Below are 27037 nucleotides of genomic sequence, written 5' to 3'. Positions count from 1 at the left end.
TGTTGGGTCCATGGCCAGGAAACTCCCCAGACCTTAATCCCATTGAGAACTTGTGGTCGATCCTCAAGAGGCGGGTGAACAAACAAAAACCCACAAATTCTGACAAACTTCAAGGATTGATTATGCAAGAATGGGCTGCCATCAGTCAGGATGTGGCCCAGAAGTTAATTGACGGCATGCCAGGGCAGATTGCAGAGGTCTTGAAAAAGAAGGGTCTTTGACTATTGGCTCTTTGCATAAACTTAATGTAATTGTCAATAAAAGCCTTTGACACTTATTTTGTATTCTGGCATCGGGACCACCAGTCCTTGTTTCACCATCTCTGCCTACTGCCTACTGTATATCCTGCACCACACCTGGGTCACACCTCACACCAACCCTTACACATAGGCACTTCTCACTTTCTCTGGTTCACACAGACCTACATATAGGACTGTGTATCACAGATACACCATTATCATTTTCCAATCGTTTTTTTATTTAGAGAGAGAGAGAGATTGTGATTCAAATGCAAAATGGAACCAGGTTTCTGCAGTCTCATTTCTATGAGTCATTCAAATCTGTGTCTGTCCATAATATATTCCAAGGGTGATGCTAATTTCTAACCAGGAGAACTGAATGACACAGAGATGAGATGGAAGGATCAGCTAGTAATTAACAGATACTATTGTAATCAGGCATCAGCTAGTCTAGTCTACATATTCATTGAGTATTACCCAACTGCTGCAAAATTATTATTCTCTGAATCTCCATGAGGTAACTGTGTACTAGTTTGGTCTCTGCTGATGGCCTGTTGCTATCATACAGACAGGTCCTGATGTGGAGTATATTGATAAGGCATCCTAAGTTACAATGGTGATTCTAGAAGCGTGGGGATTGTAGTCATCTGGTGTGGGAGTGGAGAGACAATAGCAGTGGGCACTACAAAGACACAGAGACAAAGCGGCCTGCTCCAATCGTCAGTTTCCTGAATGCATAAGTAATCAGAGAGCTTTGAAATCACACCTGCACAGGTCATAATGACCCTACTCCCAATTTGTCTCCTCCCTAGTCTCTCTCCTCCCCCACCTCCCACTCATCCCTCTCTAGCAACAGTCGATTCAACTGTATCTGAGAAGAGATCCTAGTGTTGCAGAGGGATTCATTATATGTTCTCTAAGTAATAATTTGATCGGAGTAGTAATCAAAGTTTTGCCCCCTTGCAGGCACAAAGTGGTGTTTCCACGGTTATTTCCAGATAACTGTAGATGTGCTTGTACTGTAGCTGAATGTTTTCTGAGGGAGTGAATTATTTTTGAGGGAGCTGAACATTTTCTAAGGGAGCTGAATGTTTTCTGAGGGAGCTAAACATTTTCTGAGGGAGCTGAATGTTTTCTGAGGGAACTGAATGTTTTCTAAAGGAGCTGAATGTTTTCTGAGGGAACTGAATGTTTTCTAAGGGAGCTAAATGTTTTCTGAACTAGCTGAATGGCCTACATGAATTTTCACACTGATAAGCCAAGAGGTAACACAAACAACCCTAAATTGAGATGGAGAGAAAAATGAATCTCCATTACAACAGAAAGTGCACTCAACTGAGAACTCACATAAAAACAAACAATGTATCTTTTGACCCTAGACAACATCACTACACAGACTGCTCCATTGTTGTAGTTGCCTGATGCATCATCATCTCTATCCCTCTTGAGTCGGAGAGGAGACAAGTGTAATGTATCGTCGGCACAACGATCAAAGCTCCAATTGGCTTTCATGGTTCCTTTCTTGTGCCTGGTGCTTTTTGTCCTTGCATGTTAATGCCTAACTGGGATGAAAGGCCAGAGTTGGTTACCGTACACGGGGACAGTTCAGAAGCTTGTTGACAGTATCTGTCTGAATGCTTTGGGCTCCTGTCCCAATCCCCCTCCACTATTTATGGATGGATGAAGTATTAATTGGGATCTGAGCACTGGGAGAACACGCTCACACAGAGGCATGTGCACACACACACACACACACAGGCATGGATGCACACACACACGCACACACGCACACTCACGTTCACACACACGTAGCCTTTGGGGAGCATGATAACTTTATAATTCATTGCATCTGAGCTCGTGAGATCCTGCGTGGGAACCTGTATAGGCATAGCAATAGGCTTCATTCACACTCATAGACATCTCTCTCTCTCTGTTTTTCTCTTTCTCCCCCCACCAACACTCTCTCTCTCTCTCTCTCTCTCTCTCTCTCTCTCTCTCTCTCTCTCTCTCTCTCTCTGTTTTCTCTTTCTCCCCCCACCAACACTCTCTCTCTCTCTCTCTCTCTCTCGCCTCTCTCTCTCTCTCTCTCTCTCTCTCTCTCTCTCTCTCTCTCTCTCTCTCTCTCTCTCTCTCTCTCTCTCTCTCTCTGTTTTCTCTTTCTCCCCCAACCAACAACCAACACTCTCTCTCTCTCTCTCTCTCTCTCTCTCTCTCTCTCTCTCTCTCTCTCTCTCTCTCTCTCTCTCTCTCTCTCTCTCTCTCTCTCTCTCTCTCTCTCTCTCTCTCTCTCTCTCTCTCTCTCTCTCTCTCTCTCTCTCTCTCTCTCTCTCTCTCTCTCTCTCTCTCTCTCTCTCTCTCTCTCTCTCTCTCTCTCTCTCTCTCTCTCTCTCTCTCTCTCTCTCCTCTCTTAAGCCCTAGATATTAATTTAAAATGTAATATTGGTGCCATATAGATTCAGACTTGGCAGAACCGTTAGTATATGTAAAAAAGGAGGCTTCAACTATTGAAAACCAAGAGATCATCATCAGATATCCAGCAAAACAGTATCACTACAAACCCCCACTCTTTCTCCTGCCAACCAGCTCTGAATAATGTATGCTTCTCTGTTAAATGCTCTGTTTTTTTTCACAACATTATCTGTCCTGACAGCCCTCACATCCCAGAAAAAGGCATGCTTTGAGCTGAGAGCATGACTTCCTGTGTATTTGTAAAAACTGCACTAGTTTGTTTGGTCGGCTAATTTATACAATATTGGATGAAACGGAATGAGATATGAGAAAATCAATAGATTAACTCAGTCAACAGGCATTCCATACAATATGAATGGTAAACATTAAGGAGATGAACATTTTAGAATCAGCAAATGCTGTTGAATACTATTGAGTTACAATTGCCATTCTTTAGGCTACATGTCTGCAATATTGTGTACCCTGCCTACTGCACTATTGTCGCCTATAGAATATTTACTGCTTACTTAAATGGCATGTTCTGATAGCCTACAGCTATGAATTACTCACAGATGGTTGGCTATATACTGAACATAGTGTCTCTGAAATGTATAAGAGATTATGTTTTACTTAGCTCTTGCCTCTACACACTCAGGGGAGGGGGGTTGGGATGGTTATGCTAAAATATTTAAACATATCCTAAGCAAAAGAGAGATGATGGAAGTATTGCATCACTGTGCTCAGATTGATGAAAACTACTGTAACTGGGGGACTCTGTCTTCCATGATTAGTTGTTGTTGTATTTCAAAAGCAGCATATAATGAGGATTGTGAAAAGATAGCATCATATTGGAATATATGTATTTCTTTATATTGTGGCTTCCCCAGCTGTGAAAGCAATATGATGTCAGTGTTTGTTTACAAGAACTTGGGTTAATTAACCTTGCACTTGCCTTTCATAAACTAACACTTGCACTTGACCCCCCCAGACCTGAACCTTTCTTTAATGAAATTAAACGTATTGTTTTGCACCCAATTCTGTGTTGCTGACCACTAGCCTGATGTAAACACACTGACACAGCTTAGAATTGTGTTGCCAGTTGTTGCATCCCTCAAACAACTTTATTAAAAATACTTTTGACATCTTGCTGTAGGCTATTGTCTCAAGCATTAATTTGGATGGATCTGATTAAGATTAAGCATTAATTAGATTAGATCTGATTAAGATCTAATCTAATAATGACGCAGGTGACGTCCACATCCCTCCTACACCTCTATCAGTTCAGTCCTGATATATGGTGTGCCTCCCCCTACTTCTCAGACAACAAGCGTCCAGCTACCGCAGCAGAACCCACACAACCGCTCCAATACGGACGGATGGAGAACGGGAGCTGGCTTGGCGGTGCTGTGTTTTGAGTTTTTGCTTTAGTTATCAGCTCTTTCTTATGTCATTTCTACGGGGAGATATTCTAATTCTTCCATGATGAAACTTGTGTTTGTTTTTGTTGTGGTTGCGTCTTTCTTTGCGGGTAAGCTATGGGTAAATTCAAAATGTTTCATTGTGCGTGTTCTGTAGGGGTTGCGTGTACTGTAACGTGTTTCAGAACTACGGAGAGCGCCACTGCGTGAGAGTAATGTTTTTATAATTGCTCATCTGTATCAAATATTTATTTTGCAAAACTAAATGGAATGTAATACCCTATAGTTATGGAGAAGTTATTTTCAACACAGAACCACATTCTGACCCATTTTCTCACGAATTTACAGAACATCTATCACTTCCCGTTGGAAAAGAACGACAGCGAGAAGATGTGGTACGGAACATGTTTTTTGTCTCTTGTTGAATAACTCAAATTGAAAAGAAATAGCATTATTATATAACGCAAATTGCACTGTATGCTTTAATGAGAATCGTGACAGGTTGTTGGTTACTGTATTTCAGGTAACACGGTGCTTGGTTGAGGTCCTGTCCAAAGCACTCACCAAACCTGACTCTCACCCTCTGGATCAGGAATGCAAAGATATTCTCAAAGCAGGCAAGTAGTCTTTACATGATTAGTTGTTGTATTTCAAAAGCAGCATATAATAAGGATTGTGAAAAGATAGCATCATATCATTTCAGAAACTGTGAAAGCAAGTGTTTGTTTACAAGACTGGGGTTAATGAACCTTGCACTTGCCTTTCATAAATGAACACTTGCACTTGATTCACTAGCCCCCTGCCCCTCCACTAGCACTGACTTTGCTGATAGCTACTTTATTGAGGAAAAATGTGGTTGTCCCACCTAGCTATCTTAATATTAATGTACTAACTGTAAGTTGCTCTGCATAAGAGCATCTGCTAAATGACTAAAATGTAATATGTTGGTCTGCTGTGATGCTACCAATAAATCACTTTCACCTGTCTTTCTCTGTAATGTCAATGGAAATTAAGGAAAGGAGACGAGCAGATGAAGCCACTTTAGACTATTGAGATGCAGCCCCCATGTTGACTGGAGGCAGAGATGGTGAAAGAATGAGTACAACCAGAGATACCAGTACTGTATATAATGACGAAATGGTCTTGTCCCAGCCCTAACAATGGGAGTCATTGTCCCAAAGGCGGGAAGGCAGGTGGTCTGCTTATCGGTCTGCTTATTGCTGTATTGCCACGTGGACAGATTTTGACGGGAGTGGACCATCTCGTTTGACAGTAATATTACACAGGGTTAATGCTGTAGGTCAGAGGACTCAGTGAGGCTTCGGCTACCACAGAGAATAGAGATGGAGAGCTACAACCTGGCAACCAGCTGAGGCTACCACAGAGAATAGAGATGTAGAGCTACAACCTGGCAACCAGCTGAGGCTACCACAGAGAATAGAGATGTAGAGCTACAACCTGGCAACCAGCTGAGGCTACCACAGAGAATAGAGATGTAGAGCTACAACCTGGCAACCAGCTGAGGCTACCACAGAGAATAGAGATGTAGAGCTACAACCTGGCAACCAGCTGAGGCTACCACAGAGAATAGAGATGTAGAGCTACAACCTGGCAACCAGCTGAGGCTACCACAGAGAATAGAGATGTAGAGCTACAACCTGGCAACCAGCTGAGGCTACCACAGAGAATAGAGATGTAGAGCTACAACCTGGCAACCAGCTGAGGAGATATGAATAGAGAAACCTACATTTGTCATTTAGCAGACGCTCTTATCCAGAGCGACTTACAGTTAGTGAGTGCATACATTTTTCATACTGGCCCCCCATGGAAAACGAACCCACAACCCTGGCGTTGCAAACGCCATGCTCTACCACTGAGCTACACGGGAGCCAGTAACCTAGATTAGCATTCGCTTCTGTATTGATGTAAATTCTACTTAGCTGAATTTAAATATGCCACTATGGGAGACAGATAATGCCTGGGCTTTCTCCCTACACTGTTGAGTGCCATTTTACAATGGTCACCTAAATTAACTAATCAAGGGTCTATGAGTAGCTGATTAGTTTAATCAGGTGTCAGTGCAGGGCTGGAACAAAAGTGGCAGTGCCTCTGAGTAGCTCTTCTGTCTCTGTAATGTTTTAATTGAGGGGGAACTTGCAGAGCGGGGCTTGAATTGGACAACATTAGACAATGACAGAGTAGTAGAAACTGTGGATATTGTCAATACACTATTGAATGCCCTTTGAGTGTCTCTTCTCTTTCCATCTCCTGTACAGGTGTCCAACATGCTGCTCCTGTGGAGAAGAAAAATGATGAGGTGCAGACCCATGAAGAGGAGGGCAAAGGTCCTGAACCTGAGCCTGAGGTTCCAGGGGCCAACGTGAAAGACATCGAGGCCCTCCTGAAGTCTGTGGAGGAGAAGAGAGAGACACCTGAGGACGAAGACCGCAGCCAGGAGTCATGGGACCTCAACGACGAGAAGGAGAAAAGGATTTGGAAACCAACGCACAGGTATCATCATAAGAAACCCAATCACAAACGTGATGAGGAGGTTTCTGAGGAAGTGAGAGAAGACCCGGACGAAGAACATAGTCAGGAATCCTGGAGCCTGGGCAATGAGAAGGAGAAGAGATATAGGCCTACCTATCGGTACACCCCAAAGAAACACCACAAACGAGATGAAGAGGGTTTAGAGGAAGAGAGAGAAGAGCCAGATGAGGAACGTAGTCAGGAATCCTGGAGCCTGGGCAATGAGAAGGAGAAGAGATATAGGCCTACCTATCGGTACACCCCAAAGAAACACCACAAACGAGATGAAGAGGGTTTAGAGGAAGAGAGAGAAGAGCCAGATGAGGAACGTAGTCAGGAATCCTGGAGCCTGGGCAATGAGAAGGAGAAGAGATATAGGCCTACCTATTGGTACACCCCAAAGAAACACCACAAACGAGATGAAGAGGGTTTAGAGGAAGTGAGAGAAGAGCCAGATGAGGAACGTAGTCAGGAATCCTGGAGCCTGGGCAATGAGAAGGAGAAGCGATATAGGCCTACCTATCGGTACACCCCAAAGAAACACCACAAACGAGATGAAGAGGGTTTAGAGGAAGAGAGAGAAGAGCCAGATGAGGAACGTAGTCAGGAATCCTGGAGCCTGGGCAATGAGAAGGAGAAGCGATATAGGCCTACCTATCGGTACACCCCAAAGAAACACCACAAACGAGATGAAGAGGGTTTAGAGGAAGTGAGAGAAGAGCCAGATGAGGAACGTAGTCAGGAATCCTGGAGCCTGGGCAATGAGAAGGAGAAGCGATATAGGCCTACCTATCGTTACACCCCAAAGAAACACCACAAACGAGATGAAGAGGGTTTAGAGGAAGAGAGAGAAGAGCCAGATGAGGAACGTAGTCAGGAATCCTGGAGCCTGGGCAATGAGAAGGAGAAGAGATATAGGCCTACCTATCGGTACACCCCAAAGAAACACCACAAACGAGATGAAGAGGGTTTAGAGGAAGAGAGAGAAGAGCCAGATGAGGAACGTAGTCAGGAATCCTGGAGCCTGGGCAATGAGAAGGAGAAGAGATATAGGCCTACCTATCGGTACACCCCAAAGAAACACCACAAACGAGATGAAGAGGGTTTAGAGGAAGAGAGAGAAGAGAGAGAAGAGCCAGATGAGGAACGTAGTCAGGAATCCTGGAGCCTGGGCAATGAGAAGGAGAAGAGATATAGGCCTACCTATCGGTACACCCCAAAGAAACACCACAAACGAGATGAAGAGGGTTTAGAGGAAGTGAGAGAAGAGCCAGATGAGGAACGCAGCCAAGAGTCCTGGAGTCTGGGAGATGAAAAGGAGAAGAGAGAGGAGGATGAGGATGACAGAGAGAAGAGGATTTGGAAACCAACTCACAGGTACCACCACAAGAAGCATCACAAACGCAATGGGGATTCCTCAGAGGAGGAAGAAGAGGAACGAAGGAGCGATTCCAATGAACACGAGGAGGAGAAGAGGCACGGAGATGCCGAGGAGGAGGAGGAGGAGGAGAGAGAGAGGGATAGGCAGGAGGCTCTGAGGTATGTACTGTATCTATGTATTCATATATTTTCCTTTCAGAAACTGTTTTCCAGGCTATAAATCTTCAACCATAAAAATGTTACCAAAGGACATTTTAGACACATGCTTTTGAGACCAAGGACTTGGCTTAATCTGTGTCCGGGAAACCGGCCCTGAGCATAAGTTGTGCTGGTGTTTGTGTGACAGATACCTGGCGGAGAAGAGGAGTGAGGTGGAGAGTCGTTTCCTGGGGGAGGGCGAGGTGTATGAGAAACGTACTCCATGGGCTTACAGAGGATACTACCACCCCGCCTGGTGGAAGAGAAGTACAGAGCCACACACACCATCGCATAAGGTTTCTATGTACAACCTATTATAACATACCTTGTTAGACTGGACTACTGCTGTATTAGTTTGTATAGTTTGAGCTATTTCATGATTTTTTCAATCACTTTTATTGTTCTTTAATCATTTATATATTAAGGTCCTACTTTAAATCACGTTCAGCTTATAAAGGCTTCATAAAGCCTTCACAATGCCTTTATAAGCACTACATAAATGTGCTACAAAGCCTCTATAACTGTATGTCATGCTTTATGAAGGGTTAATAAATGTGGCATAACTGTGTGACATAATCACCAATGTCGTGGATCCCAGGAAGAGTAGCTGCTGCTTTTTCAACAGGTAATGGGGATCCTAATAAGATACCAAATACCAAATGTCAAATATGATATATACCTGTGCTTTATAAAGGGTGACATGTTGTGCTGAAGGATTTAACACGCTCCAAAGTGAAGTCATGTTAGTCACATTACACCTAATCTCGTTCCAAGACACCGCCCAAATGCACGGAACGTCTACTGGACCAACACATAAAACTTGGCCTTCATTAGGGAAAGAGGTGGGCCATCCTATAAATGTTTTAGAGTAATATAATATACACAATTTAGCAGACGCTTTTATCCAAAGCGACTTACAGTCATACATGCATACATTTTTATGTATGGGTGGTCTCGGCAATCGAACTCACTATCCTGGCATTGCAATGCTCTACCAAGATGCATGACAAGGTTATAAATGCTTTGTGAAGCCTCAATTTAATATGATTTATAAAGCCTTTATTAAGCGGTGCTTATGCCACCTTTTATAAAGCACAGGTTTATGTCATATTTGACATTGGTGGTAATGTCACACAGTTATGCCACATTTATGATCCCTTTATAGCGCATGACATACAGTTATAGATGATTTGTGACACATTTATGTAGCGTTTATGAAGGCTTTCTGAAGCCTTTACGAGCTACACGTCATTTAAATCGGGACCTATATTAATCTATCGTTATGCTTATCAATGGTTTATTTTGATTGTTAATTGTACAGAGATGTTTTAATACACTAAAGTGTGATGTGATTTGATTGGCAAAGATGGAGGAACTGGCGAAGCTGCTGACCTATAAGGATCCCCAGCTGGCCAGTCAATCAGAACCGGCGGAGGAGGAAAAGAAGAAGAGTTTATCTCTAACCCCAGAGGAGGTAACATTTGAGCATCACAAATAACCTTTACGAAACATGACATGACACAGAACAATTAAATGGTGAATTACCATATCGTAAGCATCCTCTTCAACTTGTCAGATAAGATCTCTTGAAAGATGACATATCACAAGGTTTTGGATGTTTTATGCTCTTATAAACAGACACCAAAATCCTGTTTTTGTTTTGAAGTAAGAAAACCTTTTGCAAGCCAGGAAAATGATGAATCGGTCCAAAATTGGATGTTGCCCTCTCTGTAGTCTGCTTTGGGAAGAGACTCTAACCTCTCTGTAGTCTGCTGTGGGAAGAGACTCTAACCTCTCTGTAGTCTGCTTTGGGAAGAGACTCTAACCTCTCTGTAGTCTGCTGTGGGAAGAGACTCTAACCTCTCTGTAGTCTGCTGTGGGAAGAGACTCTAACCTCTCTGTAGTCTGCTGTGGGAAGAGACTCTAACCTCTCTGTAGTCTGCTGTGGGAAGAGACTCTAACCTCTCTGTAGTCTGCTGTGGGAAGAGACTAACCTCTCTGTAGTCTGCTGTGGGAAGAGACTCTAACCTCTCTGTAGTCTGCTGTGGGAAGAGACTCTAACCTCTCTGTAGTCTGCTGTGGGAAGAGACTCTAACCTCTCTGTAGTCTAATGTGGGAAGAGACTCTAACCTCTCTGTAGTCTGCTGTGGGAAGAGACTCTAACCTCTCTGTAGTCTGCTGTGGGAAGAGACCTTAACCTCTCTGTAGTCTGCTGTGGGAAGAGACTCTAACCTCTCTGTAGTCTGCTGTGGGAAGATACTCTAACCTCTCTGTAGTCTGCTGTGGGAAGAGACTCTAACCTCTCTGTAGTCTGCTGTGGGAATAGACTATAACCTCTCTGTAGTCTGCTGTGGGAAGAAACGCTACCCTCTCTGTAGTCTGCTGTGGGAAGAGACTCTAACCTCTCTGTAGTCTGCTGTGGGAAGAGACTCTAACCTCTCTGTAGTCTGCTGTGGGAAGAGACTCTAACCTCTCTTTAGTCTGCTGTGGGAAGAGACTCTAACCTCTCTGTAGTCTGCTGTGGGAAGAGACTCTAACCTCTCTGTAGTCTGCTGTGGGAAGAGACTCTAACCTCTCTGTAGTCTGCTGTGGGAAGAGACTCTAACCTCTCTGTAGTCTGCTGTGGGAAGAGACTCTAACCTCTCTGTAGTCTGCTGTGGGAAGATACTCTAACCTCTCTGTAGTATGCTGTGGGAAGAGACTCTAACCTCTCTGTAGTCTGCTGTGGGAATAGACTATAACCTCTCTGTAGTCTGCTGTGGGAAGAGACTCTACCCTCTCTGTAGTCTGCTGTGGGAAGAGACTCTAACCTCTCTGTAGTCTGCTGTGGGAAGAGACTCTAACCTCTCTGTAGTCTGCTTTGGGAAGAGACTCTAACCTCTCTGTAGTCTGCTGTGGGAAGAGACTCTAACCTCTCTGTAGTCTGCTGTGGGAAGAGACTCTACCCTCTCTGTAGTCCGCTGTGGGAAGAGACTCTAACCTCTCTGTAGTCTGCTGTGGGAAGAGACTAACCTCTCTGTAGTATGCTTTGCGAAGAGACTCTAACCTCTCTGTAGTCTGCTGTGGGAAGAGACTCTAACCTCTCTGTAGTCTGCTGTGGGAAGAGACTCTACCCTCTCTGTAGTCTGCTTTGGGAAGAGACTCTAACCTCCCTGTAGTCTGCTGTGGAAAGAGACTCTACCCTCTCTGTAGTCTGCTGTGGGAAGAGACTCTAACCTCTCTGTAGTCTGCTGTGGGAAGAGACTCTACCCTCTCTGTAGTCCGCTGTGGGAAGAGACTCTAACCTCTCTGTAGTCTGCTGTGGGAAGAGACTAACCTCTCTGTAGTATGCTTTGCGAAGAGACTCTAACCTCTCTGTAGTCTGCTGTGGGAAGAGACTCTAACCTCTCTGTAGTCTGCTGTGGGAAGAGACTCTACCCTCTCTGTAGTCTGCTTTGGGAAGAGACTCTAACCTCCCTGTAGTCTGCTGTGGAAAGAGACTCTACCCTCTCTGTAGTCTGCTTTGGGAAGAGACTCTAACCTCTCTGTAGTCTGCTGTGGGAAGAGACTCTACCCTCTCTTTAGTCTGCTGTGGGAAGAGACTCTAACCTCTCTGTAGTCTGCTGTGGGAAGAGACTCTAACCTCTCTGTAGTCTGCTTTAGGAAGAGACTCTAACCTCTCTGTAGTCTGCTGTGGGAAGAGACTCTACCCTCTCTGTAGTCTGCTGTGGGAAGAGACTCTAACCTCTCTGTAGTCTGCTGTGGGAAGAGACTCTAACCTCTCTGTAGTCTGCTGTGGGAAGAGACTCTAACCTCTCTGTAGTCTGCTGTGGGAAGAGACTCTAACCTCTCTGTAGTCTGCTGTGGGAAGAGACTCTAACCTCTCTGTAGTCTGCTGTGGGAAGAGACTCTAACCTCTCTGTAGTCTGCTGTGGGAAGAGACTCTAACCTCTCTGTAGTCTGCTGTGGGAAGATACTCTAACCTCTCTGTAGTCTGCTGTGGGAAGAGACTCTAACCTCTCTGTAGTCTGCTGTGGGAATAGACTCTAACCTCTCTGTAGTCTGCTGTGGGAAGAGACTCTACCCTCTCTGTAGTCTGCTGTGGGAAGAGACTCTAACCTCTCTGTAGTCTGCTGTGGGAAGAGACTAACCTCTCTGTAGTATGCTTTGCGAAGAGACTCTAACCTCTCTGTAGTCTGCTGTGGGAAGAGACTCTAACCTCTCTGTAGTCTGCTGTGGGAAGAGACTCTACCCTCTCTGTAGTCTGCTTTGGGAAGAGACTCTAACCTCCCTGTAGTCTGCTGTGGAAAGAGACTCTACCCTCTCTGTAGTCTGCTTTGGGAAGAGACTCTAACCTCTCTGTAGTCTGCTGTGGGAAGAGACTACCCTCTCTTTAGTCTGCTGTGGGGAAGAGACTCTAACCTCTCTGTAGTCTGCTGTGGGAAGAGACTCTAACCTCTCTGTAGTCTGCTTTGGGAAGAGACTCTAACCTCTCTGTAGTCTGCTGTGGGAAGAGACTCTAACCTCTCTGTAGTCTGCTGTGGGAAGAGACTAACCTCTCTGTAGTCTGCTTTGGGAAGAGACTCTAACCTCTCTGTAGTCTGCTGTGGGAAGAGACTCTAACCTCTCTGTAGTCTGCTGTGGGAAGAGACTCTACCCTCTCTGTAGTCTGCTGTGGGAAGAGACTCTAACCTCTCTGTAGTCTGCTGTGGGAAGAGACTCTACCCTCTCTGTAGTCTGCTGTGGGGAAGAGACTCTAACCTCTCTGTAGTCTGCTGTGGGAAGAGACTCTACCCTCTCTGTAGTCTGCTGTGGGAAGAGACTCTAACCTCTCTGTAGTCTGCTGTGGGAAGAGACTCTAACCTCTCTGTAGTCTGCTGTGGGAAGAGACTAACCTCTCTGTAGTCTGCTGTGGGAAGAGACTCTAACCTCTCTGTAGTCTGCTGTGGGAAGAGACTACCCTCTCTCTAGTCTGCTGTGGGAAGAGACTCTAACCTCTCTGTAGTCTGCTGTGGGAAGAGACTCTAACCTCTCTGTAGTCTGCTGTGGGAAGAGACTCTAACCTCTCTGTAGTCTGCTGTGGGAAGAGACTCTAACCTCTCTGTAGTCTGCTGTGGGAAGAGACTCTAACCTCTCTGTAGTCTGCTGTGGGAAGAGACTCTAACCTCTCTGTAGTCTGCTGTGGGAAGATACTCTAACCTCTCTGTAGTCTGCTGTGGGAAGAGACTCTAACCTCTCTGTAGTCTGCTGTGGGAATAGACTCTAACCTCTCTGTAGTCTGCTGTGGGAAGAGACTCTACCCTCTCTGTAGTCTGCTGTGGGAAGAGACTCTAACCTCTCTGTAGTCTGCTGTGGGAAGAGACTAACCTCTCTGTAGTATGCTTTGCGAAGAGACTCTAACCTCTCTGTAGTCTGCTGTGGGAAGAGACTCTAACCTCTCTGTAGTCTGCTGTGGGAAGAGACTCTACCCTCTCTGTAGTCTGCTTTGGGAAGAGACTCTAACCTCCCTGTAGTCTGCTGTGGAAAGAGACTCTACCCTCTCTGTAGTCTGCTTTGGGAAGAGACTCTAACCTCTCTGTAGTCTGCTGTGGGAAGAGACTCTAACCTCTCTGTAGTCTGCTTTGGGAAGAGACTCTAACCTCTCTGTAGTCTGCTGTGGGAAGAGACTCTAACCTCTCTGTAGTCTGCTGTGGGAAGAGACTAACCTCTCTGTAGTCTGCTTTGGGAAGAGACTCTAACCTCTCTGTAGTCTGCTGTGGGAAGAGACTCTAACCTCTCTGTAGTCTGCTGTGGGAAGAGACTCTACCCTCTCTGTAGTCTGCTGTGGGAAGAGACTCTAACCTCTCTGTAGTCTGCTGTGGGAAGAGACTCTACCCTCTCTGTAGTCTGCTGTGGGAAGAGACTCTAACCTCTCTGTAGTCTGCTGTGGGAAGAGACTCTAACCTCTCTGTAGTCTGCTGTGGGAAGAGACTAACCTCTCTGTAGTCTGCTGTGGGAAGAGACTCTAACCTCTCTGTAGTCTGCTGTGGGAAGAGACTACCCTCTCTCTAGTCTGCTGTGGGAAGAGACTCTAACCTCTCTGTAGTCTGCTGTGGGAAGAGACTCTAACCTCTCTGTAGTCTGCTGTGGGGAAGATACTCTAACCTCTCTGTAGTCTGCTGTGGGAAGAGACTACCCTCTCTGTAGTCTGCTGTGGGAAGAGACTCTAACCTCTCTGTAGTCTGCTGTGGGAATAGACTCTAACCTCTCTGTAGTCTGCTGTGGGAAGAGACTCTACCCTCTCTGTAGTCTGCTGTGGGAAGAGACTCTAACCTCTCTGTAGTCTGCTGTGGGAAGAGACTCTAACCTCTCTGTAGTCTGCTGTGGGAAGAGACTCTACCCTCTCTGTAGTCTGCTTTGGGAAGAGACTCTAACCTCCCTGTAGTCTGCTGTGGAAAGAGACTCTACCCTCTCTGTAGTCTGCTTTGGGAAGAGACTCTAACCTCTCTGTAGTCTGCTGTGGGAAGAGACTACCCTCTCTTTAGTCTGCTGTGGGAAGAGACTCTAACCTCTCTGTAGTCTGCTGTGGGAAGAGACTCTAACCTCTCTGTAGTCTGCTTTGGGAAGAGACTCTAACCTCTCTGTAGTCTGCTGTGGGAAGAGACTCTAACCTCTCTGTAGTCTGCTGTGGGAAGAGACTAACCTCTCTGTAGTCTGCTGTGGGAAGAGACTCTAACCTCTCTGTAGTCTGCTGTGGGAAGAGACTCTAACCTCTCTGTAGTCTGCTGTGGGAAGAGACTCTACCCTCTCTGTAGTCTGCTGTGGGAAGAGACTCTAACCTCTCTGTAGTCTGCTGTGGGAAGAGACTCTACCCTCTCTGTAGTCTGCTGTGGGAAGAGACTCTAACCTCTCTGTAGTCTGCTGTGGGAAGAGACTCTACCCTCTCTGTAGTCTGCTGTGGGAAGAGACTCTAACCTCTCTGTAGTCTGCTGTGGGAAGAGACTCTAACCTCTCTGTAGTCTGCTGTGGGAAGAGACTAACCTCTCTGTAGTCTGCTGTGGGAAGAGACTCTAACCTCTCTGTAGTCTGCTGTGGGAAGAGACTACCCTCTCTCTAGTCTGCTGTGGGAAGAGACTCTAACCTCTCTGTAGTCTGCTGTGGGAAGAGACTCTAACCTCTCTGTAGTCTGCTGTGGGAAGAGACTCTAACCTCTCTGTAGTCTGCTGTGGGAAGAGACTCTAACCTCTCTGTAGTCTGCTGTGGGAAGAGACTCTAACCTCTCTGTAGTCTGCTGTGGGAAGAGACTCTAACCTCTCTGTAGTCTGCTGTGGGAAGAGACTCTAACCTCTCTGTAGTCTGCTGTGGGAAGAGACTCTAACCTCTCTGTAGTCTGCTGTGGGAAGATACTCTAACCTCTCTGTAGTCTGCTGTGGGAAGAGACTCTAACCTCTCTGTAGTCTGCTGTGGGAATAGACTCTAACCTCTCTGTAGTCTGCTGTGGGAAGAGACTCTACCCTCTCTGTAGTCTGCTGTGGGAAGAGACTCTAACCTCTCTGTAGTCTGCTGTGGGAAGAGACTAACCTCTCTGTAGTATGCTTTGCGAAGAGACTCTAACCTCTCTGTAGTCTGCTGTGGGAAGAGACTCTAACCTCTCTGTAGTCTGCTGTGGGAAGAGACTCTACCCTCTCTGTAGTCTGCTTTGGGAAGAGACTCTAACCTCCCTGTAGTCTGCTGTGGAAAGAGACTCTACCCTCTCTGTAGTCTGCTTTGGGAAGAGACTCTAACCTCTCTGTAGTCTGCTGTGGGAAGAGACTCTAACCTCTCTGTAGTCTGCTTTGGGAAGAGACTCTAACCTCTCTGTAGTCTGCTGTGGGAAGAGACTCTAACCTCTCTGTAGTCTGCTGTGGGAAGAGACTAACCTCTCTGTAGTCTGCTTTGGGAAGAGACTCTAACCTCTCTGTAGTCTGCTGTGGGAAGAGACTCTAACCTCTCTGTAGTCTGCTGTGGGAAGAGACTCTACCCTCTCTGTAGTCTGCTGTGGGAAGAGACTCTAACCTCTCTGTAGTCTGCTGTGGGAAGAGACTCTACCCTCTCTGTAGTCTGCTGTGGGAAGAGACTCTAACCTCTCTGTAGTCTGCTGTGGGAAGAGACTCTAACCTCTCTGTAGTCTGCTGTGGGAAGAGACTAACCTCTCTGTAGTCTGCTGTGGGAAGAGACTAACCTCTCTGTAGTCTGCTGTGGGAAGAGACTACCCTCTCTCTAGTCTGCTGTGGGAAGAGACTCTAACCTCTCTGTAGTCTGCTGTGGGAAGAGACTCTAACCTCTCTGTAGTCTGCTGTGGGAAGAGACTCTAACCTCTCTGTAGTCTGCTGTGGGAAGAGACTACCCTCTCTGTAGTCTGCTGTGGGAAGAGACTCTAACCTCTCTGTAGTCTGCTGTGGGAATAGACTCTAACCTCTCTGTAGTCTGCTGTGGGAAGAGACTCTACCCTCTCTGTAGTCTGCTGTGGGAAGAGACTCTAACCTCTCTGTAGTCTGCTGTGGGAAGAGACTCTAACCTCTCTGTAGTCTGCTGTGGGAAGAGACTCTACCCTCTCTGTAGTCTGCTTTGGGAAGAGACTCTAACCTCCCTGTAGTCTGCTGTGGAAAGAGACTCTACCCTCTCTGTAGTCTGCTTTGGGAAGAGACTCTAACCTCTCTGTAGTCTGCTGTGGGAAGAGACTACCCTCTCTTTAGTCTGCTGTGGGAAGAGACTCTAACCTCTCTGTAGTCTGCTGTGGGAAGAGACTCTAACCTCTCTGTAGTCTGCTTTGGGAAGAGACTCTAACCTCTCTGTAGTCTGCTGTGGGAAGAGACTCTAACCTCTCTGTAGTCTGCTGTGGGAAGAGACTAACCTCTCTGTAGTCTGCTTTGGGAAGAGACTCTAACCTCTCTGTAGTCTGCTGTGGGAAGAGACTCTAACCTCTCTGTAGTCTGCTGTGGGAAGAGACTCTACCCTCTCTGTAGTCTGCTGTGGGAAGAGACTCTAACCTCTCTGTAGTCTGCTGTGGGAAGAGACTCTAACCTCTCTGTAGTCTGCTGTGGGAAGAGACTCTACCCTCTCTGTAGTCTGCTGTGGGAAGAGACTCTAACCTCTCTGTAGTCTGCTGTGGGAAGAGACTCTAACCTCTCTGTAGTCTGCTGTGGGAAGAGACTAACCTCTCTGTAGTCTGCTGTGGGAAGAGACTCTAACCTCTCTGTAGTCTGCTGTGGGAAGAGACTCTAACCTCTCTGTAGTCTGCTGTGGGAAGAGACTCTAACCTCTCTGTAGTCTGCTGTGGGAAGAGACTCTAACCTCTCTGTAGTCTGCTGTGGGAAGAGACTCTAACCTCTCTGTAGTCTGCTGTGGGAAGATACTCTAACCTCTCTGTAGTCTGCTGTGGGAAGAGACTCTAACCTCTCTGTAGTCTGCTGTGGGAATAGACTATAACCTCTCTGTAGTCTGCTGTGGGAAGAGACTCTACCCTCTCTGTAGTCTGCTGTGGGAAGAGACTCTAACCTCTCTGTAGTCTGCTGTGGGAAGAGACTCTAACCTCTCTGTAGTCTGCTTTGGGAAGAGACTCTAACCTCTCTGTAGTCTGCTGTGGGAAGAGACTCTAACCTCTCTGTAGTCTGCTGTGGGAAGAGACTCTACCCTCTCTGTAGTCCGCTGTGGAAAGAGACTCTAACCTCTCTGTAGTCTGCTGTGGGAAGAGACTAACCTCTCTGTAGTATGCTGCTGCGAAGAGACTCTAACCTCTCTGTAGTCTGCTGTGGGAAGAGACTCTAACCTCTCTGTAGTCTGCTGTGGGAAGAGACTCTACCCTCTCTGTAGTCTGCTTTGGGGAAGAGACTCTAACCTCCCCTGTAGTCTGCTGTGGGAAAGAGACTCTACCCTCTCTGTAGTCTGCTTTGGGAAGAGACTCTAACCTCTCTGTAGTCTGCTGTGGGAAGAGACTCTACCCTCTCTTTAGTCTGCTGTGGGAAGAGACTCTAACCTCTCTGTAGTCTGCTGTGGGAAGAGACTCTAACCTCTCTGTAGTCTGCTTTGGGAAGAGACTCTAACCTCTCTGTAGTCTGCTGTGGGAAGAGACTCTACCCTCTCTGTAGTCTGCTGTGGGAAGAGACTCTAACCTCTCTGTAGTCTGCTGTGGGAAGAGACTCTAACCTCTCTGTAGTCTGCTGTGGGAAGAGACTCTAACCTCTCTGTAGTCTGCTGTGGGAAGAGACTCTAACCTCTCTGTAGTCTGCTGTGGGAAGAGACTCTAACCTCTCTGTAGTCTGCTGTGGGAAGAGACTCTAACCTCTCTGTAGTCTGCTGTGGGAAGAGACTCTAACCTCTCTGTAGTCTGCTGTGGGAAGATACTCTAACCTCTCTGTAGTCTGCTGTGGGAAGAGACTCTAACCTCTCTGTAGTCTGCTGTGGGAATAGACTCTAACCTCTCTGTAGTCTGCTGTGGGAAGAGACTCTAACCTCTCTGTAGTCTGCTGTGGGAAGAGACTAACCTCTCTGTAGTATGCTTTGCGAAGAGACTCTAACCTCTCTGTAGTCTGCTGTGGGAAGAGACTCTAACCTCTCTGTAGTCTGCTGTGGGAAGAGACTCTACCCTCTCTGTAGTCTGCTTTGGGAAGAGACTCTAACCTCCCCTGTAGTCTGCTGTGGGAAAGAGACTCTACCCTCTCTGTAGTCTGCTTTGGGAAGAGACTCTAACCTCTCTGTAGTCTGCTGTGGGAAGAGACTACCCTCTCTTTAGTCTGCTGTGGGAAGAGACTCTAACCTCACTGTAGTCTGCTGTGGGAAGAGACTCTAACCTCTCTGTAGTCTGCTTTGGGAAGAGACTCTAACCTCTCTGTAGTCTGCTGTGGGAAGAGACTCTAACCTCTCTGTAGTCTGCTGTGGGAAGAGACTAACCTCTCTGTAGTCTGCTTTGGGAAGAGACTCTAACCTCTCTGTAGTCTGCTGTGGGAAGAGACTCTAACCTCTCTGTAGTCTGCTGTGGGAAGAGACTCTACCCTCTCTGTAGTCTGCTGTGGGAAGAGACTCTAACCTCTCTGTAGTCTGCTGTGGGAAGAGACTCTACCCTCTCTGTAGTCTGCTGTGGGAAGAGACTCTAACCTCTCTGTAGTCTGCTGTGGGAAGAGACTCTACCCTCTCTGTAGTCTGCTGTGGGAAGAGACTCTAACCTCTCTGTAGTCTGCTGTGGGAAGAGACTCTAACCTCTCTGTAGTCTGCTGTGGGAAGAGACTAACCTCTCTGTAGTCTGCTGTGGGAAGAGACTCTAACCTCTCTGTAGTCTGCTGTGGGAAGAGACTACCCTCTCTCTAGTCTGCTGTGGGAAGAGACTCTAACCTCTCTGTAGTCTGCTGTGGGAAGAGACTCTAACCTCTCTGTAGTCTGCTGTGGGAAGAGACTCTAACCTCTCTGTAGTCTGCTGTGGGAAGAGACTCTAACCTCTCTGTAGTCTGCTGTGGGAAGAGACTCTAACCTCTCTGTAGTCTGCTGTGGGAAGAGACTCTAACCTCTCTGTAGTCTGCTGTGGGAAGATACTCTAACCTCTCTGTAGTCTGCTGTGGGAAGAGACTCTAACCTCTCTGTAGTCTGCTGTGGGAATAGACTCTAACCTCTCTGTAGTCTGCTGTGGGAAGAGACTCTACCCTCTCTGTAGTCTGCTGTGGGAAGAGACTCTAACCTCTCTGTAGTCTGCTGTGGGAAGAGACTAACCTCTCTGTAGTATGCTTTGCGAAGAGACTCTAACCTCTCTGTAGTCTGCTGTGGGAAGAGACTCTAACCTCTCTGTAGTCTGCTGTGGGAAGAGACTCTACCCTCTCTGTAGTCTGCTTTGGGAAGAGACTCTAACCTCCCTGTAGTCTGCTGTGGAAAGAGACTCTACCCTCTCTGTAGTCTGCTTTGGGAAGAGACTCTAACCTCTCTGTAGTCTGCTGTGGGAAGAGACTCTAACCTCTCTGTAGTCTGCTTTGGGAAGAGACTCTAACCTCTCTGTAGTCTGCTGTGGGAAGAGACTCTAACCTCTCTGTAGTCTGCTGTGGGAAGAGACTAACCTCTCTGTAGTCTGCTTTGGGAAGAGACTCTAACCTCTCTGTAGTCTGCTGTGGGAAGAGACTCTAACCTCTCTGTAGTCTGCTGTGGGAAGAGACTCTACCCTCTCTGTAGTCTGCTGTGGGAAGAGACTCTAACCTCTCTGTAGTCTGCTGTGGGAAGAGACTCTACCCTCTCTGTAGTCTGCTGTGGGAAGAGACTCTAACCTCTCTGTAGTCTGCTGTGGGAAGAGACTCTAACCTCTCTGTAGTCTGCTGTGGGAAGAGACTAACCTTTCTGTAGTCTGCTGTGGGAAGAGACTCTAACCTCTCTGTAGTCTGCTGTGGGAAGAGACTACCCTCTCTCTAGTCTGCTGTGGGAAGAGACTCTAACCTCTCTGTAGTCTGCTGTGGGAAGAGACTCTAACCTCTCTGTAGTCTGCTGTGGGAAGAGACTCTAACCTCTCTGTAGTCTGCTGTGGGAAGAGACTACCCTCTCTGTAGTCTGCTGTGGGAAGAGACTCTAACCTCTCTGTAGTCTGCTGTGGGAATAGACTCTAACCTCTCTGTAGTCTGCTGTGGGAAGAGACTCTACCCTCTCTGTAGTCTGCTGTGGGAAGAGACTCTAACCTCTCTGTAGTCTGCTGTGGGAAGAGACTCTAACCTCTCTGTAGTCTGCTGTGGGAAGAGACTCTACCCTCTCTGTAGTCTGCTTTGGGAAGAGACTCTAACCTCCCTGTAGTCTGCTGTGGAAAGAGACTCTACCCTCTCTGTAGTCTGCTTTGGGAAGAGACTCTAACCTCTCTGTAGTCTGCTGTGGGAAGAGACTACCCTCTCTTTAGTCTGCTGTGGGAAGAGACTCTAACCTCTCTGTAGTCTGCTGTGGGAAGAGACTCTAACCTCTCTGTAGTCTGCTTTGGGAAGAGACTCTAACCTCTCTGTAGTCTGCTGTGGGAAGAGACTCTAACCTCTCTGTAGTCTGCTGTGGGAAGAGACTAACCTCTCTGTAGTCTGCTTTGGGAAGAGACTCTAACCTCTCTGTAGTCTGCTGTGGGAAGAGACTCTAACCTCTCTGTAGTCTGCTGTGGGAAGAGACTCTACCCTCTCTGTAGTCTGCTGTGGGAAGAGACTCTAACCTCTCTGTAGTCTGCTGTGGGAAGAGACTCTACCCTCTCTGTAGTCTGCTGTGGGAAGAGACTCTAACCTCTCTGTATTCTGCTGTGGGAAGAGACTCTACCCTCTCTGTAGTCTGCTGTGGGAAGAGACTCTAACCTCTCTGTAGTCTGCTGTGGGAAGAGACTCTAACCTCTCTGTAGTCTTCTGTGGGAAGAGACTAACCTCTCTGTAGTCTGCTGTGGGAAGAGACTCTAACCTCTCTGTAGTCTGCTGTGGGAAGAGACTACCCTCTCTCTAGTCTGCTGTGGGAAGAGACTCTAACCTCTCTGTAGTCTGCTGTGGGAAGAGACTCTAACCTCTCTGTAGTCTGCTGTGGGAAGAGACTCTAACCTCTCTGTAGTCTGCTGTGGGAAGAGACTCTAACCTCTCTGTAGTCTGCTGTGGGAAGAGACTCTAACCTCTCTGTAGTCTGCTGTGGGAAGAGACTCTAACCTCTCTGTAGTCTGCTGTGGGAAGAGACTCTAACCTCTCTGTAGTCTGCTGTGGGAAGAGACTCTAACCTCTCTGTAGTCTGCTGTGGGAAGATACTCTAACCTCTCTGTAGTCTGCTGTGGGAAGAGACTCTAACCTCTCTGTAGTCTGCTGTGGGAATAGACTCTAACCTCTCTGTAGTCTGCTGTGGGAAGAGACTCTACCCTCTCTGTAGTCTGCTGTGGGAAGAGACTCTAACCTCTCTGTAGTCTGCTGTGGGAAGAGACTAACCTCTCTGTAGTATGCTTTGCGAAGAGACTCTAACCTCTCTGTAGTCTGCTGTGGGAAGAGACTCTAACCTCTCTGTAGTCTGCTGTGGGAAGAGACTCTACCCTCTCTGTAGTCTGCTTTGGGAAGAGACTCTAACCTCCCTGTAGTCTGCTGTGGAAAGAGACTCTACCCTCTCTGTAGTCTGCTTTGGGAAGAGACTCTAACCTCTCTGTAGTCTGCTGTGGGAAGAGACTCTAACCTCTCTGTAGTCTGCTTTGGGAAGAGACTCTAACCTCTCTGTAGTCTGCTGTGGGAAGAGACTCTAACCTCTCTGTAGTCTGCTGTGGGAAGAGACTAACCTCTCTGTAGTCTGCTTTGGGAAGAGACTCTAACCTCTCTGTAGTCTGCTGTGGGAAGAGACTCTAACCTCTCTGTAGTCTGCTGTGGGAAGAGACTCTACCCTCTCTGTAGTCTGCTGTGGGAAGAGACTCTAACCTCTCTGTAGTCTGCTGTGGGAAGAGACTCTACCCTCTCTGTAGTCTGCTGTGGGAAGAGACTCTAACCTCTCTGTAGTCTGCTGTGGGAAGAGACTCTAACCTCTCTGTAGTCTGCTGTGGGAAGAGACTAACCTCTCTGTAGTCTGCTGTGGGAAGAGACTAACCTCTCTGTAGTCTGCTGTGGGAAGAGACTACCCTCTCTCTAGTCTGCTGTGGGAAGAGACTCTAACCTCTCTGTAGTCTGCTGTGGGAAGAGACTCTAACCTCTCTGTAGTCTGCTGTGGGAAGAGACTCTAACCTCTCTGTAGTCTGCTGTGGGAAGAGACTACCCTCTCTGTAGTCTGCTGTGGGAAGAGACTCTAACCTCTCTGTAGTCTGCTGTGGGAATAGACTCTAACCTCTCTGTAGTCTGCTGTGGGAAGAGACTCTACCCTCTCTGTAGTCTGCTGTGGGGAAGAGACTCTAACCTCTCTGTAGTCTGCTGTGGGAAGAGACTCTAACCTCTCTGTAGTCTGCTGTGGGAAGAGACTCTACCCTCTCTGTAGTCTGCTTTGGGAAGAGACTCTAACCTCCCTGTAGTCTGCTGTGGAAAGAGACTCTACCCTCTCTGTAGTCTGCTTTGGGAAGAGACTCTAACCTCTCTGTAGTCTGCTGTGGGAAGAGACTACCCTCTCTTTAGTCTGCTGTGGGAAGAGACTCTAACCTCTCTGTAGTCTGCTGTGGGAAGAGACTCTAACCTCTCTGTAGTCTGCTTTGGGAAGAGACTCTAACCTCTCTGTAGTCTGCTGTGGGAAGAGACTCTAACCTCTCTGTAGTCTGCTGTGGGAAGAGACTAACCTCTCTGTAGTCTGCTTTGGGAAGAGACTCTAACCTCTCTGTAGTCTGCTGTGGGAAGAGACTCTAACCTCTCTGTAGTCTGCTGTGGGAAGAGACTCTACCCTCTCTGTAGTCTGCTGTGGGAAGAGACTCTAACCTCTCTGTAGTCTGCTGTGGGAAGAGACTCTAACCTCTCTGTAGTCTGCTGTGGGAAGAGACTCTACCCTCTCTGTAGTCTGCTGTGGGAAGAGACTCTAACCTCTCTGTAGTCTGCTGTGGGAAGAGACTCTAACCTCTCTGTAGTCTGCTGTGGGAAGAGACTAACCTCTCTGTAGTCTGCTGTGGGAAGAGACTCTAACCTCTCTGTAGTCTGCTGTGGGAAGAGACTACCCTCTCTCTAGTCTGCTGTGGGAAGAGACTCTAACCTCTCTGTAGTCTGCTGTGGGAAGAGACTCTAACCTCTCTGTAGTCTGCTGTGGGAAGAGACTCTAACCTCTCTGTAGTCTGCTGTGGGAAGAGACTAACCTCTCTGTAGTCTGCTGTGGGAAGAGACTCTAACCTCTCTGTAGTCTGCTGTGGGAAGAGACTCTAACCTCTCTGTAGTCTGCTGTGGGAAGATACTCTAACCTCTCTGTAGTCTGCTGTGGGAAGAGACTCTAACCTCTCTGTAGTCTGCTGTGGGAAGAGACTCTAACCTCTCTGTAGTCTGCTGTGGGAAGATACTCTAACCTCTCTGTAGTCTGCTGTGGGAAGAGACTCTAACCTCTCTGTAGTCTGCTGTGGGAAGAGACTAACCTCTCTGTAGTCTGCTGTGGGAAGAGACTACCCTCTCTCTAGTCTGCTGTGGGAAGAGACTCTACCCTCTCTGTAGTCTGCTGTGGGAAGAGACTCTAACCTCTCTATAGTCTGCTGTGGGAAGAGACTCTAACCTCTCTGTAGTCTGCTGTGGGAAGAGACTCTAACCTCTCTGTAGTCTGCTGTGGGAAGAGACTCTAACCTCTCTGTAGTCTGCTGTGGGAAGAGACTACCCTCTCTGTAGTCTGCTGTGGGAAGAGACTCTAACCTCTCTGTAGTCTGCTGTGGGAAGAGACTACCCTCTCTCTAGTCTGCTGTGGGAAGAGACTCTAACCTCTCTGTAGTCTGCTGTGGGAAGAGACTCTAACCTCTCTGTAGTCTGCTGTGGGAAGAGACTACCCTCTCTGTAGTCTGCTGTGGGAAGAGACTCTACCCTCTCTGTAGTCTGCTGTGGGAAGAGACTCTACCCTCTCTTCTACATAACCATGCAGAAGCCATATGCTTATCTCTAGGAGACCTGGCTCTGGTTGAGGCTTCACAACTCAAAATGAGCCTTGATATTCTACAACGGAAACAGCCTGTGTGTGAATGAGCGTAGGTACAAATGCATAAAGAGAAAGGCCCCCTTTGACGCCAAGCATGTCCTGCTAGATAGTGGAGGTGGCTCACAAAGCAAATTAATAATGTAATGAATATATTATTCTGCAACTCATTGTTCTTTGGCACTGACAGTCTTCAAAGTGATGAGAGATAGTAGGCTAAACAAGAGATGTGTGTCCCTGAAAGAAATGGTGTCCTCTGCACTGTGGGATTCATCTGCAAGCAATAAAATGACAGGTTTTGAGAATGTGCATCTAGCTGCAGAGAAGAATGTTACAATTTTTCCTCTCTCTCTCCCTCTCTTGCTCCCATGGTTTTATTGGCTGCAGCAGCGATTGCACCAAAACCTAAGTTATTACATCCCCTCACAACCCACCCCTATTAGAGCTGATAGTGGCCGGCCCGGGTATAAACTCTCTATCATGCCACTTGCTCTGGATCGAAGAAATACAATGGGGAGGGGGGAGAAAGGATGACTCTAGGGTATTCTTTTTCATCCTGACAGTCTTCAGACTACACTGCAGCAGCATCCCCTACAATGGGACTCCGGTAGTGGGAATATCTACACTATTGACTGTTTTAAGATCCAGGGAAAGTAGTGGCTAATTAAGGGGATAGTCAGATTCCAAGAGCAAGGGGTTTAATTGAAGGGCTTGCACTTTGACAGAAGGGATCAATGCACACAATAAATGCTGTTTTGTGAGGTTTCACACTATTACCAATGTGTTCTTTCTTCCTTGGATAGAGGCCAAAATGAAGCTACACTGAACAAAAATAAACGCAACATGTAACAATTGCAAAGATTTTACTGAGTTACAGTTCATATAAGGAAATTAAAATAAATAAATTAGGCACGAATCTATGGATTTACATGGCTGGGAATACAGATATGCATCTGTTGGTCAGAGATACCTTTAAAAAAAGGTAGGGGCGTGGATCAGAAAACCAGTCAGTATCTGGTGTGACCACCATTTGCCTCATGATGAGACTGTTGATTGTGGCCTGTAGAATGTTGTCCCACTCCTCTTCAATGGCTGTGCGAAGTTCCTGGATATTGTCGGGAACTGGAACACGCTGTCATTCAGGTCGATCCAGAGCATCCCAAAAATGCTCAATGGTTGATGTCTGGTGAGTATGCAGGTCATGGAAGAACTGGGACATTTTCAGCTTCCAGGGATTGTGTACAGATCCTTGCGACATGGGGACTGTACATTATCATGCTGAAACAAGAGGTGATGGAGGCGGATTAATGTCATGACAATGGACCTCATGATCTCTTCACGGTATCTCTGTGAATTGATAAAATGCTATTGTGTTCATTGTACGTAGTTTTATGCCTGCCTATTCCATAACCCCACTGCCACAATGGGGCCTCTGTTCACAACATTGACATCAGCAAACATCGCCCACACGACGTCATACACAGTGTCTGCCATCTGCCCGATAAAGTTGAAACCGGGATGAATCCGTGAAGAGCATACTTCTCCAGCGTGCCAGTGGCCATCAAAGGTGAGCCCACTAGTTGGTTACGACGCCGAACTGCAGTCAGCTCAACACCTTTGTGAGGACGACGAGCACGCAGACGAGCATCCCTGAGACGGTTTCTGACAGTTTGTGCAGAAACTCTTTGGTTGCGCAAACCCAGTTTCATTAACCTTTTATTTCAGCTCATGAAACATGGGACCAACACTTTACATGTTGCGTTTATATTTTTGTTCAGTGTATTTAGCAGTAATAATGCTGTCTGTGTGTTTTCAGGAGAAGGAGCTGGAGAACATAGCAGCTATGGACATGGAGCTACAGAAAATCTCTCAGAAGATGAATGAGAACAGGAGTGACTAGATAGAGGACAGGCAGAGGCAGACAGACAGGGATGCTAAGCTACTATCTCAGTGTGCTAACCTTGTGTAACAAAATAGTAAAAAGAGAGCTGTAGACTGATCCGTCAGCGTTCCTGACTAAAAAACATACAAACATCTAAGAGCCTTGCCGCAGATTCTGCTGTGTTAACCTTTGCACCTGTGAAATGTTGATGTTATCAAAAGAATCAGCATGGAGACTGTTTAGTTTATATTAGATAATATATAAGTATAATAGTATAAAGATATATGCTTTGCTAATTTGTCCAGATTTCTATATATTTAAAGTATGCGTAACAGTTTTGTTCAAACTTTTGAATGGTTGTTTGTTTGTTTCTTCAGTCTGCATTTAATTAAATGAATTATTCTAACACGTATCTCAGGATTTTA

General features: G+C 46.8%; 1 protein-coding gene across 1 annotated transcript; it reads left to right on the top strand.

The window, feature by feature from the left end:
• Positions 1–4014: 4014 nt before the first annotated feature.
• LOC121548710 (trichohyalin) lies at positions 4015–27018 on the top strand. The gene is made up of 7 exons (XM_041860246.1): positions 4015–4215; positions 4454–4500; positions 4629–4722; positions 6382–8173; positions 8361–8508; positions 9579–9686; positions 26547–27018. The coding sequence occupies exons 1-7, from the start codon at positions 4167–4169 to the stop codon at positions 26628–26630; spliced, it is 2322 nt and encodes a 773-aa protein (XP_041716180.1). The 5' UTR covers positions 4015–4166; the 3' UTR covers positions 26631–27018.
• Positions 27019–27037: the final 19 nt, after the last annotated feature.

This window comes from Coregonus clupeaformis, chromosome 33 (genome assembly GCF_020615455.1).
Source record: "Coregonus clupeaformis isolate EN_2021a chromosome 33, ASM2061545v1, whole genome shotgun sequence".
Taxonomy (NCBI): Eukaryota; Metazoa; Chordata; class Actinopteri; order Salmoniformes; family Salmonidae; genus Coregonus; species Coregonus clupeaformis.
This window is presented reverse-complemented; position numbering and strand designations above follow the sequence as displayed.

Excerpts from the sequence above, each read along its gene's own strand:
- LOC121548710 (XM_041860246.1), top strand. The coding sequence starts at position 4,167 with ATGATGAAACTTGTGTTTGTTTTTGTTGTGGTTGCGTCTTTCTTTGCG. Across the intron at positions 4,216-4,453 it reads GGTTGCGTCTTTCTTTGCGG|AACATCTATCACTTCCCGTT; the intron begins GTAAGCTATGGG and ends ACGAATTTACAG. Across the intron at positions 9,687-26,546 it reads TATCTCTAACCCCAGAGGAG|GAGAAGGAGCTGGAGAACAT; the intron begins GTAACATTTGAG and ends GTGTGTTTTCAG.